The 16,628-nt window shown below is 38.6% G+C and overlaps 1 protein-coding gene and 1 long non-coding RNA gene across 5 annotated transcripts in view; one reads left to right on the top strand and one right to left on the bottom strand.

Annotated features, from left to right (window-relative positions):
* Nucleotides 1-1,548: 1,548 nt before the first annotated feature.
* Nucleotides 1,549-15,915, bottom strand: pdgfbb (platelet-derived growth factor beta polypeptide b). 4 transcript variants are annotated; one of them, XM_026917140.3, is made up of 7 exons: nt 15,148-15,914; nt 10,549-10,645; nt 9,103-9,165; nt 6,217-6,410; nt 4,895-5,960; nt 3,819-3,966; nt 1,549-3,561 (listed from the first exon to the last, which is right to left on the bottom strand). In XM_026917140.3, exons 1-6 carry the CDS (start codon nt 15,214-15,216, stop codon nt 3,833-3,835), a joined length of 1,623 nt encoding a protein of 540 aa, XP_026772941.3. In that variant the 5' UTR covers nt 15,217-15,914; the 3' UTR covers nt 1,549-3,561; nt 3,819-3,832. The 4 variants fall into 4 exon arrangements, 3 of the variants coding, with proteins under 3 accessions (XP_026772941.3, XP_026772940.3, XP_026772942.3); XM_026917139.3 differs by having other exon boundaries at nt 3,824-3,966; nt 15,148-15,913; XM_026917141.3 differs by having other exon boundaries at nt 3,824-3,966; nt 10,553-10,645; nt 15,148-15,166.
* LOC128319789 (uncharacterized) overlaps nt 3,473-16,628 on the top strand; it is a 49,785-nt gene continuing 36,629 nt past the window's right edge. Inside the window, exon 1 of the long non-coding RNA XR_008303255.1 lies at nt 3,473-3,607. This is a non-coding gene — a long non-coding RNA (uncharacterized LOC128319789). The remainder of the gene's footprint in view (nt 3,608-16,628) is intronic.

The following is a 16,628-nucleotide window of genomic DNA, read 5'->3' on the forward strand; positions in this document are numbered from 1 at the left end:
TACACATCCCTAGAATAATTTAGAACCCATTGCAAAATCATCTTTGGATGTATGTGGAAACAGGCATGATGTAAGTGTTGTGGGGTTTTCATGCATAACCATAGGCTATGCATGTTTGAGTAGTAAATTAAGTACTTAAAAGAAAAAAAAAAACAGCACAGACCAGCAAATTCCATGAGGATCCAAGCTGGTTTACACTGGTTAGCACTGTTTGTGTGCAGATTTAGCTGACACACAAAACCTTGGCCTAAGTTCCTAAATCATTCTAAAACTCATAGTACATGAGCATGGTAAACAAAACCATAGTGTTCTGGTCTGTTGAATGATTGAAGTGAGATATACTATTTTGTTGTGTATGTGTCAGTCTGAATTCTAGTTAACAGCCAAAAAAAAAAACTGGTTTTCACTTGTTTTTCACAAAGTTTTTTTTTTTGTAAATACATAAAAAATAATGAATTACATTAATATGCACATATTTTTTTACTGAAATGATGTGGAAATATTTTAGGATATCTCACTTCAAATGTCACACTTTGATTAATTTGTTAAATAACCACATAACAGAATGGGCATAACCCTAATCAATCCAGTTTGTAATCAGATACTGACTCTCAAATTGTCCAGGAGAGACACTGTCTCACTGTCAAAACAGAGGACTTTCCTGGGGGAAACCTTATGCAGAAACCATAAAAGCATGTTGTTTCAATCACTGTCCTCAATGTAAACATTTCGTAGAGTAAAAATTCACCAAGTCACAGGAAAATATTAGCACCTTAATATATTTGGCACTAAAAAACTTTCCCTAGGTTTTTGTAAGTTGAGGAACTTTGTATATCAAGTATGTGATGTGATATTATCATATTATTTTGCGGACTGTCTAACCAGATCTTAAACAGATTCTATGCTTTTTATTATGCTAAGCTTACAGACGTGAGATGCAACAATATAATAATCTGAGTCTCCATCCCTCCCTGCACTAACCAAAATCATGTGAGCAGGCAGGGGCTGTTTTAGGCAAAGGGGTGAAGAGCACCAGTAATGGCAAAGTGTTTGTTTTAATCAGAATGGTTAGGACAAAGCTAATACACTCCTGTGTCACTGACTGCTGAACTGGGCAAAGGAGTGGGACTCTCATAATATCTAGTTAAAGTCAACAAGAATAAGAGAGAGAAAGATGAAGAGAGAGGGGTTGAAAAGAGAGACAGAAGAAGTGAGTATGACTTAGTTTGAAAACTGTTACCAAATCAGTAAATGTAAAAATATGAAGTATGGACAAGAAAAAGGAAATGAAATTTGAAAAATGTGAATGATAAACCACAACATAGAGCTATGCAGAAAATGCTGGAACACAAACATTCCATACAATTTAACACACAAAAATCATATTGGACGTGGATTGAGATATGTAAGTTTGTTTTTTAAATTGAATTTTAACATTAAATTGTTCTACTCTTAGCTTTGACAGAAGCAAAATCCACATGTCTACTACTGCATTTACACAGTCCTATAGAAATCATGAAATGCAAATGGCCCATCTGAAACTTTAGCTCAGGTTAGTTTAGTTCTTTATTCATATTCCTTTTGCGGTGCAAAACACTGCCTCACATACATCTAGAGCCGAAAAAACACAAATACACCTTTAACAGAATGCAGAGAAACAAATAAGTAAAATTAATGAAGAAAAACTAATAACAAAGCAATCATAAAAGAATAAATAACATTAATGGTAAAGCTGTTTTCTTATCATTACATAGCACCGTCATATTTCAAGAGGTCCATATTAATACAATAGAACTGCAAGCCTTTATTTGCCATCTGAGAATTTCCAGTGTTAGCAGTCAAATTAAATAATATGAAAATTAAATAAGAAAATTAAAACAGTATTGTTGCTGTGTTTATGTATTGTATATGATTTGTTAAGTGGTTGTGACTTGTATTATGTAATACTGTATTATGTTTAATAATCCAGAAATACTGGAAACACTGTTTAACACTGAAAATTTGTTTGAGTTATATCCATGTTCCTTTCTCGCTTCCGTTTTGCTTTACCTTTCTCTTTCTGAATGAATGGATAAATGAAAACACTTGTGTTAATCTATATCTAGCTCACAACTATAGATGAGGTGAAGCTGTCCAGTATGTCTCAGACACTGACAGCTCTGTACTATGTTCCACAGATATGACTACATGCTACCAATAAAATGGGTTCCTCAAGGCTTCTTTCCATAGTTAAGGGTTCTCAGCTTCCTAAAGGTGATCTACTCCTGCATGATGGAGAAATAATGGGTTCTACACTGTGTTTTTAAGGGTGCCCCTGGACGGACAGGAATTGATATAGAGTGCAAGATGGAACCATTTTTTTCTACAAATTTATGGCATAGTACACCACTCAAACTAGCTGTGGATCTGGTGATTATGGTTAGAAGAGAAACTGGTTATGTCAGTTGTATGGATATATCTGGTTATATCAGTTGGATGGGAGAGCTCTGGTTTTCTGTCTCTCTTATAACGTGCTTACTGATTAAAAACAAGTTTCTTTACCAGTCTTTATCATGGAAATCTTCTAGGAGAGCATTAAGACTACTCAATTATTTCCAGAGATCCTCTAGACCAGTATTTTCTAATCTATAGAGAATATAAACTGAACTTTATTCCACTTTATTTCTAGACTAGTCTTTCCATTCCTCCAGATCGTCTAAGCCACTCTTTACCAATCCATAGAACATTTAGTTGATCATTTCCACATTATAGAACTAAACTAGAAGCCACTTGAAGCAGCTACAAGAGTAGTACTTTTATTTAGTCTCTTCCGTTTCAGTTTCTATAGACCAGTGTTTTCAATCAAAAGAGTTCTAGATCAGCCTTTCTTTTTTCAGAGATCTTCTCCAGACTCATGTTTTAATTCCAGAGAGCATTTAGCTCAAAATCTCCACTCCACAGATCTCCTAAACCAGTCTTTTCCATTTGAATGAGCCTCTAGAGTAGCATTTTCAGAGCGCTTAGGGAGCTTCTAGACCAGTCTCTTTTATTTCTGAGTGTTTCCACAGACCAGCCCCATTCATTCCAAAAATCTTCTAAAGTCCAGTGTTTTTCTTTTTTTTATTCTAGAGGATTTTTTTTCATTCTAGACTTCCAGGCATGTCTTTTTCTATCCTAAAAGTTTCAGTGACACATTCCCAAGCCCACTCCCTCAGCTCCATTGTTCCACAGAGTCATGGCAGGTTTCCAACTTGGAGCATAACTTAGGAAAAGGACTTCAGAGCAGTTTTGAGGAGTTGTAGCAACTACTGGACAGTCAGTCTGAATCCAGGGCAAATCTTCTGCTTGTCTTAATGTCTTCTGTCCCCTTTAATAACATCACTGTTATTTATGTCAGGGGAATATGGTAGGAATGTAGCTCTGCCCCTAGATCTCTGCCAAACGCAGACGCTCCCAGAAACAGGGTTACTGCATGAGGATTAGTACTAGAGGCTGTGGATCTCCATAGACAGGAAGACATGAATAAATTATATTATTCAGGATAGTGCAATGATCTGGAGAGGTACTGCACCTTACACACATCTACAAGAGAGCATACAGAAAAAGAGGAATTACACAGCTGACAGTAGTAAGTTATTCATTTAATCATAGTTACTCTACAATAATGTTCATTGCAAAGGCATTCACTTTTAGAAAACAGGCTTCCTCAAGGATTCTTTTGATAGTTAACTGTTCTAGCTTTCTGAAAGGAAAACCATCTGTTGTAGGGTTCTACTAGAACCCTTTAGGGGGGAACCTTTGTCTCTAGGAGTGTAAGCGTAAATGCGTGTGTTGCGTACCTCACCTATGCATGCTACATGAGCATGGCCCTCATGACAGCCTTGCTTATGCGGTTGCGATGTTTCCTCAATCTCTTTGGTGGACGAGGGGGCAGTCGGGGATGTGTGTGTGGAGTGGACACTCTGACTGGGGTAGTTGTTCTAATTTCTAAGAGCAGAATAAAGACAGACAGATCATTTAGTGATGCGATTAAATAAAATATGTTCAGAATGACTAATTATAGCTCTTGAATATTATAATAGCTCTTGAAGTACTCTATATTACTTGAATCACTAGCAATCAGTTATTTGGTGGACAAAGGGATGTAGACAACCGCTTACAGACAACTCTCACACACTATCTTTGGTTGCAGACAAGTGTGCTGGATCTTCAGATCCCGCTTTCTCATGAAAATATACGCAAGAGCTGTCTATCATGCGGCTTTCTGAATTTGTCTATTTTGAATAGAAACAAAAAAAGAGATATAAGAAAAAGAGGTTGAGAAAGGATTAGTTGGGTAGATGTGAGCAGTGAGGATTGTCTGTTCTGCAAAGAGAACTGGAGGTATAGGGTGAAAAGAGTAGCTATTTTTGTATACTGTGTGCCACCAGGAATCATGTCATGTTTGTTTTTATTTTTGCTTTTATTTTTGTCCTAACAGCCATTTTGATTAAACATGCCAAATAATTTCTTATAGAAGCATTATGAATGTGCTTACATTTTGCCCTCTCCCTCTCACACATATAGATGGCTGTTAAACTGGATTCAGGGATCTGCTGCACATGAAAGCAGATGAATCACACTTCCTCTCAGACTCTTATTGGCTTTCTTTCTTATTGCTGTACTTGCTACTAGCTGCAGAGGGTTTCACACTACATGATTCATCTGCAAGTAAATCAAACATACTTGAAAATATAGAGACCCAGTGACCACTCACCTACTGAGAAAACTGCTTTGCTGAAATATAACATTACATGAATGGTTGTCATGGAAGCGCACAGTGATTGGGGTAAAAAATTTGCCGTGCCCCAAAAATTTGTGGAATGGGAAATCTGAACTAAATCGTTTTAGTCATGTCATGTTTGTAGGTTTTTACCTGTCCGTTGTGTAGTTGTGTGGGTTTGCTGAGGTTTGTGGTGCAGCTGGTGCTGTTTTTGGTCCTCATGTTGACTGTGTAGTTGTGTTTTCAGGAAATGTTTGTGCTTTTCTTCATCAAGGCGTCTGTGAAGTAACAGCAACTCCTCTTTCTCCTCCTCTAAAGCCTTCCTTTCCTTCAGCAAAGTGGACCTGCTTCTGGTCCCCTCTGTCTCCTCTTGAGTGCTCACCATCTCTGGGGTCTCATTTCCTTTTATTCTAGTACTAGGTTCTTTTTCTGCATTAAAGGCATGGCCTTGCTTTTGATTGGTTTTATCTGCAGTTTTAGAAACCGTAGTCTGATTGGTCTGCCCAACATGTGCTTCACTGTGTGTCTGATTCTGGGTGGTCTCCATCTGGGAAATAGTCTCATTTCTGTGTTCTTGACTGCCCTCGGCACTTTTGCTGTGGCCTGCACATTGTATTAGCTCTGACTCATGCTGTGGAATCTGATTGGTTATTTCAGTGGGGCTGACCCCATTCACTAATGACTGATTAGTCAGCCTACCATCATTTACTGTACTGTTTTTCTGTATTTCTACATCTTTGGCCTCTTTCTCTTTCACTCTCTCTCTTGCCCTTGTCACATTGTGTAGTAATATACCTGTATCTTCTCTCTTAATGTGACTGGGCAGAGGATTTGTCAGTTTCTCAGAAGACCAGCCATTTGTGCCATTCGAGCTGCTGTTATACTTCCTCCCATCTCCAAGGGAATGATCTCTGCTCTTTCCGTGGTGTGTCTTATTATGGCTCCAGGCATCGTGTCCATTTTCTAGGGGCAGCCAGCTGTGGCTTAGCAGATCCTCTAGTTTAAGCCTCTGGTTGGGTTTAAGCTCATCTCTCCGGTGAAGCTCATCTTTATAGCGAGGTTTACCTGAGCGATCTCTTACTTCTTGTTTGTGAGCAGGAGACTTTCTGCGGGAGGCTGGACGAGGAGCAGGCTGACAGCGGCACTCCACGTGATCGTTAACTGAGACTATGGCTTTATTGTAAACTGGGCGCATGTTCACATACTGGATCTTCATCACCTAGACAAGAGTAGGGAATGAGTGAGGGTTTGCCTTACAATGTTATAATAAAAAGTTATTCAGCCAATAGAGGACCATTACACTCTTACACATTCAGTGCATAAAAATCATTTACTTACTTCAGCTAAATTGTTCAATATCAGTTATTTAATTAACTAAGGAAGCCAAATATGGTGATCACAATTAAATTATTACTAACTGAGCAGACATTAAATATAGGCAGGTACAGTAGGTTTGTATTTTTGTGTGTGCGTACCTGTAGATAGCGCGTGTGAGTGAGTACAGCTACACACTTAAGGTTTTTTGTGTTGCAGCAACCAGAGCATCTCTGCACCTCCACACATGGTGGCCATAGCAGAAAGTTAGCATTGCTACGGTCCAGCATAGAGCGGGTGACCTCCATGACCTCTGTCCTCACCTTACACTGGGCTTGCTGTGCTGGCTGAGCATCTACAGAGGAAAACACAGAGATATAACAAATACGTATGCAACAAGCTCAAAATACACAAGCCACTATCAAGAAACCTGACTAAATGCATTCTTACAAATGACTAGAACAGTATAGGATTGTTAGTGCTTTAATCAGTCATCATGAGGTAAAGGGTCATCAATATCCTTAACTGGTAACAGCATAAATTATCACACCTACATACAGTGGGGTCTAGAAGTCTGAGACCTGAGACCGCATTGAAGATCTGGGATTATTTTCTTTTATAATTGGATTATGGTTTATGACACTCTGATGGATTTGATTTTAAATGGATCTTAAGTTTTTGCACAAAATTGTGGAGTCCATGCCAGCTCAAGTGCACACTGTCATTAAAGCAAATACTACGAAACAATGAATTTCATGTAAATATTTCACAGATTCTACTTTTCATTCAAGTTGTTGTCAATATTATAATTTGTAATGAAAATTGTAGCATTAAATTAGAAAAGAATGCAAAAAAAGCATTTTCACTAGTGGTCTCAGTCTTTTGGGCCCCACTGTAGATTTAAGATCATTGCTAAAAGGACATCTAAAAAAAAAAAAAAACCCGGAACAATACTGGCTTCTGAGAGATGCAGTAAAAAAGCTTTCACCCTATTGTTGTCCCGATGATGTCATAGCCATCTGTGGCTGGGTGCCAAGGGAACAAAAATTGGCCATGCTCTTTCTCCTGTCAATCAGAGCAAAACTATCCAATCGTGGGTGTCTGTGAGCTCATGTATGCAAAAGAGGGTGTGGCTTCATGTATCTCGGAGGAAGCACATGTTAGCCTCCCTGCTTGGCAGCTGTCGTACGATAGGGGAGAACTGACTGCTGGGTGGTAATGATGACAAAATTGCGGAGAAAATAAGCAAAAAAAATCAAAGCTTTGCGTAAAGGAAGTGACAGTGCTGAGCTGATAAGATTAAAGATTACATGAATTCTGCTACTGAATTCTGCTACTGAATACCTGAGTAATATAAGTAATAATCTTTATATTGTAATATAAAGATTTGCCATTAAAAACCCTTAAGGGTTGCAAATGTTTTCACTCCATATAGGCTTGTCACTGAAATGTTCCTGATTTTAGTTTTACTCCACTCAAGAACATTTCGATAACAAGACTACATAGTTTTTAATAACAAATATTTGCATTACAGTTAATTGGCAAATTTAAAAAAATACTAGATTCTACGGACAATGAAGGTACCCCATAAGGCAATAACAGAACAAAAAAACAGTTCGAAAAGAACCAAAAGACGGTAAAAGCTTTGTAATAACCCTCTTAGCCTCCATATCTGCTCTGAAGAAGGTAGTGTCAGTGTCTCTTTGCCATTTTAGCCTAAGAGGATACAACCAATTATGACATTTTCTGCTATATATAGTAGTTCTGAATACTGTAGACTTTCCTGAACTGAAATATGTTTCTGTTGTAGCATTAAAAATCTGTTTACGGCAAAAGTGAAAAAGGAGAAAATTGTATTTAACGATTTCATCCTGATTGTGGCGCAGGAGCATGACGGACATTTTTACAATTTGTATCCGATTACAAACTGAATTGATTTTGCTTATGTCCATTTCATTATGGCATGTAGCTAAAACCTATTCAAAGCCTGACATTCATTGTGTGAATAAATCACACTTAGCTAGCAAGGTTTAGAACTTTTTTTTTTTTTTTTTGGACAAACTGAGGGTTTTTACCACCACGTTTGTCTTTGCAGGAAGATATCCTAGGAAAGCTACGTAGAAAGTAATAAAACATTGAATGTATTTTTGGTGAAAAATGTTTCTTAAATTTGAGGAGTTAAAGTATGTTATAGACCAAAAAAACACAAGTTTGGCCAAATCCAAACCAAAAATTTCATCTTTTTTGACGATTTCCAAGAATTCAGCCACAGCAATATCCAATGGGTTTTCCTAAACCGCCCAGACATTATATCTTGACTCTTGCATGCATGTAAGCTTTTCATTACACTGTACAAGGAATAATAATAAGAAAACTTTGTCCCATGCTGAACTGAACTGTATTAAATTAAGTTAAAGTGTATAGCTGCTGATGAAGTTAGAAAACAGAGCTCTCAGTGGACAAGCTCTTTCAGTTAGCGATGTAGCCAGTAGGTGTAACAGATGCTACAAGTGCTGCAGAATAAATTTTGTGCTGTGGGTTGTCTTAAAAAGAGCTCACTCAGCACTGGCACTAACGCCCTGCTACATTATGTGGATACTCCACATTTTTCTCTGTCATGATAGGGACAGTGATTTGATACAGCTGCCTGAAAAACACCTCTACCTCAGTGACTGACAGGTTCGATATGCTGATTCAGGGAATGAGGTAACGATGCTTAGTGTGATGGAGAGGCTGTTATCACTGAGATGAAGGCACCAGTCACATATACGTTTGCATAAGCACGTACACACTTGCACACAGGACCATCAGTCAACCAGCCAGCTAGCTGGCATCACTCATCAGCTTAGTTACAAATGGATTTTTAAAACAGCATCTGAGGATTCTGCACAAGATTTATTGTCAGCTATCTCAGTGTGATTTATAACTGCCACAGAAAATCTTAATCAGTAGCTAAAAAACTGAGAGAATGAAAGAGAGAGAAAGAGAGAGAGGGAGTAGCAGTGAAAGAAAAACAAGATATAAATAACAAGCTGTCTGAAACTTACCCAGAAGGCTCCTTGGCAGCCGGTTGTTGGTATTGTTGGCATGGTCGCTCTCTGGATCGTCATCTGCAATTAAAAAAAAAAAAGCTTTCATATTAAGCTGAGCGATGTTATCTCTACAACATTTATTATGACTTCTATTGTTTGTCTGCATGTCTTTTAGCAGTTAGCATTGTTACAATATTTCCAAACAACTGTTATAATCTCACGCTCCCTTTCTCTCCTTCTTCATCTCTCTCTGTGCATGTGTGTGTGTGTTAAATGGCTAAGTCAATAACTAAGCCTTATAAATCTATTACGGGAAATCTATTACCAAGCACTCTATTAAAGTAGTGAATGATACTGTTCTGATTGAGTGTGAGATCCTATAGGGATGATACACTCATCATCAGGTCTGCCCTTACATGCTTCATTCTACATACTACATACTACATACATTTCCTATTAAATAAACAGAATTAACTGAATCATTCATAATAGAATAATAAGCTAATACATTTAGGTGTTCAAACAAATCAGAATGATAGCAGGCAATAATAATCTAAAAGCATATAGCACAGAGTAACTTAGCTATAGTAGAGAGACTTGGTATACATGCACTGCAAATCTACATGAGAAAATGTAATACTGTATGTGTGAGATAAAAGAAGAACAGTAATAAAACAGGAATGAAACACAATGGGGTGTGTTGTTATAGGAAAATAATCAACAACGAGGTGCTGTGACTTCATGTGGAAGTGTTTCCTTTTATACCACAGCAATTCGCCAACAAGAGCATTTTTTTAATTAACTGAAGAACAAGTTATACTTTTTGTCCATTTATGGTTACATTTACATGTTGTGGAATGTCCCAAAACAAGTTAGTTCTTGTTATCATTTAGCTTATAATGGCTATAAACTCTCATTCCCTCTACAGCCTCTCTTATGGCTCTTTTAAGTTAATAAGACAAAAAAAAGGAACGTTTTTTTTGTTGTTGTTGTTTTTGTTTGTTGTTTTTTTACTGTGCAGCTGAAAATTCCTCCATCCTGAAGATTTTCCCATGGTACCCACAGCAGATCACCTATCCACATATTTGTTCTGGCACAAGTTTTATGCCAGCGCTCCCCATTTCTGGGCTTGGGACCTGCACTGAAAGTGCCCTGGCTCATGTCAATTGAATGTTGTGTGGTTATATTACCAGTTTATTGTACCTTTGAAACTGTGCTAGACATATTGCTTATTGAAAAATGGTTCTGGATGCTAAAAATATTAACATTGGTCCATAGTTTTTATTGATTTTTTTCAACACATCAATGTGTTCTAATTTATGTGAGATGTAATTGAGACTGTGTGAGGTTTGAGAGAACAGAGCCTTATCAGAGAGCCCTGACTGTGAGGGAAAAAAGCATGAATGGACCAGTGTGATACGGTATGTGAAAAATGATGAATTTTGGAAAGAGCAGATTTACCTACGGAGTCAGAGAGCAGCAGCAGCTGCAGATCTTCTGTGGAGGAGACAGAGCCGCTCTTCATCAGCTCAGCCAGAGCTACAGGGAGAGGATCCCTCTGACAGACAGAGAGAGAGAGGGAGAGAGAGAGAGAGAGAGAGAGATCATCACTTGTGAACACATTGTATAACTAAAGCATTGTCTAAAGCTCTAAATTGAACAAAAGTGTTTGTGGCACTATTCTGTTGATGTTTGTGTGTTTTGAGTTGTGTGTACATGCACGTGCGCACATACACATACACGTGTGTGTAGGTAAGTAGAGGAAGCTGGTTTGTCTCAGTGCTTGTAGTTGCACAAGGACTCTGTTCATAGTGTGGGTCCAGACAGAGGCCACTGGGTGACTATTGCTCTTACTCATATGGCAGCACTTAATGGAGACATAGGACAGGAAAGGGGGCAGGGAGGAAGTGGGGGATGGAGAGATGAAGAATAGAAGGGATATCACTGAGAGATATTTATGAAGAAAGAAAGAGAGATGAAGAGGATTGGATTCTAAATCACTGATATGCCTGATTTATTATTTCACAAGTACAAGTAGAAGCCGCGTACAAAGCCGAAGAGCCCCAGTTCTGAGCCATATGCCCTTTTCTCCTTATCTCCTTATCTCTATGCTGTGGTCCTGAGTGCTCATAATTGTTGTTGTCCATTAAGACCTGTTGACACTTCAGCTTCAGGCATGTACCCATGTGGGCTCAGACAGGTCATTCAACTGCATAAAAACAAAAAGCTCCCAAAAAAAAAACCTAAAAGCCATAGGCTTATAATCACTACCTTATTATTTAGGGGCTGAGACTTCCTATCAGTAATTTGATTCTTCCATTAATGATTACTGATTAAAAAAAAACAGCTATTAACAATAATATGTCTAATATTGAATCTAGACACAAAACAGCTGATTCAGTTTGCTGGGTGATTTACTGGCCCATTTGGTCACTAAGATGAAGATGAAGAGAATCTCTATTTTCCAAAAATATGGAACTCAACAGAAATATGATTCTGTATCCAAAAATATGGAATATAACAATATATCTTCAAAATCATTAAGATATGATTTTCCTATTTTGGGGGGAATACCCCCCCATTTTCTCTCTAATTTTGTCTTTGTCAATTCCCACGCACCAGCCAGCTCTCCCCTATCATACGACAGCTACTAACCAGGGAGGGTGAGGGCTAACATAAGACACGTGAAGCCAGCCAACTGCATCTTTTCAAACTACTTATGCTTATGCTAAGTCTTAGGGCAGCAAAACACACTGGGAGGAAAGCGCTATCTACCCTCTTCTACATACATGAGCTCATAGACACCCATAATTGTCTAGTGTCGCTGTGATTGACAGGGGAAATTGTCAGGATACAAACACTCTCTGGAAGATAGGGTGAAGGCTTTTCTGTTGCGCCACTCAGGGGTCCCGATTTGCCTTATTTTAAGAACAATTTTCTGTGCTAGTTTTACTGGATGATAACAGGTGGTTAGGTCACCAGCTACATGTGAGTTACCACAAACCAGATAACATTATCTAAATTATCAATCAAGTTGTCAGAGATAATTAGACATTAATAAGTAGATTAGGCATTCTCTAGCTAGGTTTCAGTTGTGATCTTCTGGATATTTAGGTAGCATTAAAAATACAATATTAACATGAATCCTAATACTTAAGTCTCAGGTTAAATGGTGATCTCTTTTAAAATCAAACACTGAAGCACTGGATCCTCACAGTTTTTGTAGTTTTGTCCTACTTTTTAAATACATACAGTATGTGTATCCGGTAGTGTGCAATAATATAATATACTACTATTTAATATGATATTTTCCTGGATATTCAGTCGAGAGCAACTTTAGTAAATGTGCCTTTTTTACTTGCACTTATTTTTAGAAATGGACTGAGACACTCTGGTCCTGAGACACTGAATGTATTAAAAATAGAAGGGTGAAAATGCTGTACATGCTGTCTATTATTTCATTTTGTTTCAAAACTGGGACAATGTACATCCTGTAGCTGATATTGTAAAAGGACATGACTTATATTGCTAGACAATGGTAGAGGGGAAAAAAGGATCAGGTTAAAGTAGTAGCTGTCTTACTTAAAACTGTTCTTTTAAGACAAGACCAATATTTTTGGAAGGGAAAAAAATCCTCTTCTAGTGGAATGAGTATACATCTAAGCTATGTATATAGATGAGGATATAAATGCTACTGGTGGCTTTTCAGAATGTGGGCAGAAACATTTGAGTACTGTGTTTAGCATTCTCAGGAATAGGTACTGTCTCAAACCACTAGAGTTTAATAAAATGCTGGAACACATCATGCCATGTACTTTTTGTATACATTGCGGTTGCTAGTGTATCCATGTATTTTGTATCCGAGTAGGAAAAATTACATAAGCTCTTCACCATTAGAGAACAGCACACAAATTCATGGCCTCAACTTTTACAAGTTACTGCCTACTCACACACTTATGAGTTTATGCCTACACATCCTGTACATGCTAAACCCTACTGTAAGTCATTTTGGATAAAAAGCGACTATAAAATATGGAAATGCATATACACAATACATCAGTATGGACAAACTGATAGTGAATTACACTGACTCATCTATGGCCCATCGATTCTGATTTACATTTCAGCAGAAATAAATATGGCATTAGCTTTGTAGAGATGTTTTGGAACTATTTCTGCCAGTCACTATAATTCAGAGTGGGGTCTACTGCTCTAGAGAAACAATGGGATGCATGCTGTGAGGAAAAAGTACTGAGGAAGGATCATTATATTTAGAAATGGAAAATGTACACAGAACACATGCCCATATAAACCATGCCAATATAAAATCAAATATCCACCTGGTTAAAGCTGAATTTTGAAATCAGGCAATTTCCTACTTTTTAGGTGAATATTCTCTTCTCAGCACATCACTGGCAATAAAAAGGGATTTTTTTTTTGGATGGAATTTCCCCTTTAGCGAATATGCCGCAACTCACCACTTTGACTAAACATGAATTAAGCAACCACTAAAATTATCCACATAAACTGACAGATATATACTTACTAAAACATGCCCACATTTAATTTTTGTCACTGTACTGCATACTTTCTCTTTCCTCTAAGCTTTTATAAACCATAAAAACCATTAAAAAAGTATGTTCTTACTAGGGGGACTTCCTAAAAGTGCACCTCAAAGTGCAGACACATTTGTAGTCAAAGAGGTAAAACACATGCTGCCTGCAGCCATTGGATCTGCCTTAAAGATGAAAAAATCTACAACCCCTCCACCCACCCCTCCTCACTCTCTCCTCAGTCATACTGTAACACTGTAACTCCAGTTACAAGACACCCTCCCCTGTTCTGAAACAGTAAAATCACAGGTGAAACTAACAAATCATAAGACCTTTTTAGGGCTCTTCATAAAAATGTCTTCCGTGGTATTTGGAGATGTGTACATGCTGATTTCACCTGGTACTGTAATAACCCTCGTGGTGAGTACCTGTCACTCAAGTCTTATGGACTGTCATCTGATAAATTTGGTTTATCTACTACTCTATGGATTTCATTCCATACAGAATTGTATACAAACTCATTTATCAAAGTGCAATGAGGCAAAACAAGGTTTTAGAGGACTTGCAGGTTCCTCAGGGTAAACAGACACTTCCTTTTTGTAGTTGAAAAACTTTTGTAGTTTGTAGGTCATCGTTGCATTGTGAGACGGAAGTGACGGCATAGATGAAATTGTTCCTGGATCCCTTTTTCAGCACACACACACCCACACACACAATTATTAATACAGCTAATTATTATAGCATTAACTAGTTGCATTACCTAAATCTAGATCTAGCCTTAACATTATCCTCAGTAACCAAAAGTAAACATTCAAAAGGTAGTAGTCCTCATGGGAACCAGGCAGATGTCCCCACAAAGTCAAAATTGTCAGATATTCCTATCCTCACTGGACATGCCATGAAAGCATGACCCCATTACCACCAACCCCAAACCCCAAACCCCACCACCACCACCTCCTCCTCCAGCACCTCCAGCACCTCCACCCCAATTAATTACTGACTGAAATCATAAAGTGAGGGTGGGTAGGGTGCACCGACATTAATTTTTAATTTCTTACACCATCCAAACTTTTGAGCACAGCCGATACAGAATCGATACTGACGTCACTAGTAATGAACCAACTCTGTGTGAGCTTCTTTTGCCAACTTACATAAACAGTCCATTACAGTCATGATAGAGCTTTAAGACAGTTTGTGTTGTAAGATTTGAGTCATGTCAGTGATATCGCATTCGGAAGATGAACCTGATCTGATACTGATTCAGCGTCTCGGGACGGTATCGGTTCCGATACTAAAGTATCGAATCAGTGCGTCCCCAAAACAACATCGTGAGAGGTATAGGTACTGAGGTCGGATAAATTCTTGTGATTAATGCTCTGTGAATAATACCCATTATTAAAAGGTTGCAAACATCGCTCTTCCTGCAGGATAGACAATGCAGCGAGACTTAATGGAGAGACTTAATGGAAGCTATGAAGTGAGAACAGTCTCGAGCTGCCGTTCTTACCTCTGCGCCGCCGAAGCACAGACACGCCGCGAGCAGCAGCGCGCGCAGCCAGCAGAGCCCAGTGCTCATCGCTCCGCCGCATTGAGAGGCGCGCGCGGCCCGCTCGCTCTGCTCTGCTCTGCTCTGCTCTTCTCTTCTCAGCACTCGGAGCGCGGGACAGCGGCGCGCGAGCGCACAGCCGCTACTGAAACACACCGGCGCGCGAGGAAACCAGCGGCGCGCGCTCCAAAAACTCCACTCAGTCAGCAAACACGCAGATTCTTCTCCACAGGGTTTACTGTAACGCTGCAGCGGTCTCTCTGAAGTAAAGTCTGTCTGCTTATTAAATCGAGTAGCTGTTAAAACCGAAGACTAAATGCAAAAATCCGGAGGAGAGAAATTTCTTCAGGAATCTCCAAATTGACTTTTAAGCACAGGTCAATGCTGAGAAACGCACACGCATAATTTAAGCTAACTGTCTGTCTACTAGACTTTTCCCCACTTTCAAAAAGCAAAGAAAAATGACTAGATCATGCAAAGTTAAGTTTTCCGAAATGTAGATTCTTGCTCTTAATGTCCACTCCGCTGATCGTTAGCGTTTTATAGACTTCCCTCTGTAGCAGTCACTCCATGCTGCATGACGCATCAGGATCCACTTGTACTACTTTTCTTCGTATCGGTCTCTACTGGAGCAAACATGAACGTTTTTTCTCTATTCCATGGAGGCTTATCAGTCCGCGGCGCTGCGCGCGTGTCACCCGCACCGTCTTGATTACGGTGAGCTCGAGCGCCTCTGAGTGAGTCTGTGAGCTCTTATCTTTCCCGCCCCTTCAGGGCAGGGCTGTGTGTGTGTGTGTGTGTGTGTGTTGAGGGGAAGAAGCCAAAAGCAACGGGGGCAATCAGTTTAGGGCATTTTGCACAGAGGATACTGCATACTAAATTTTAAATATTAACGAAAGGAATCATTTTTTTTTGACAAAAATAGATATGGGCCACGCATTGTCACTATCACATTAGTCAGATATCCTGAGATTGTTATCTGAGGTTGTTAGCTATTAAAATCAGTGTATGTAAAAATTGAATCATCCATCCCAAACCATCTTTTTAACTGTTAGTTAATCTTTCTAAAATATGAATAAGCAATAGAAAGATATGAATAAAATATTGTAGGCATTTTGCATAAACATAAATGAATAATAACTTTGTGCTCTGTGGTTGCTAAAGGTCAATAAGGCATTGCCCCAAGTCAGACAAGTAAAAGGTATATCTGAATATCATGCTTTAGTGCTATTTTTTAAATATTATAACCTTTCCCATTTGCACAATAGGACTGTCAGTTATGCAACTAACTCTTCCAGCAGCCTAAAGCATTCAGGAATAATTCCAATTTAAAATCTTTTTTTTTTTTTGCATATCTGTTGAAGCAAGATTGAAATCTGGAGACTGAGATGACCATTGCACTGTGGTGATTTTGTGTTCCACTTCTTGTTTTTTTATGTATA

The sequence above is a fragment of the Pangasianodon hypophthalmus genome, chromosome 13 (assembly GCF_027358585.1).
Source record: "Pangasianodon hypophthalmus isolate fPanHyp1 chromosome 13, fPanHyp1.pri, whole genome shotgun sequence".
Lineage (NCBI taxonomy): Eukaryota > Metazoa > Chordata > Actinopteri > Siluriformes > Pangasiidae > Pangasianodon > Pangasianodon hypophthalmus.

What these genes read in the sequence shown, in the direction of transcription:
- pdgfbb (XM_026917140.3), bottom strand. Translation starts at nt 15,216, where the DNA reads ATGAGCACTGGGCTCTGCTGGCTGCGCGCGCTGCTGCTCGCGGCGTGT. An exon ending in GCTGCCAAGGAGCCTTCTGG is followed by an intron (nt 6,411 to 9,102) that starts GTAAGTTTCAGA and finishes TTTCCTCTGTAG; the next exon opens with ATGCTCAGCCAGCACAGCAA. An exon ending in CACAACTACACAACGGACAG is followed by an intron (nt 3,967 to 4,894) that starts GTAAAAACCTAC and finishes TTCTGCTCTTAG; the next exon opens with AAATTAGAACAACTACCCCA.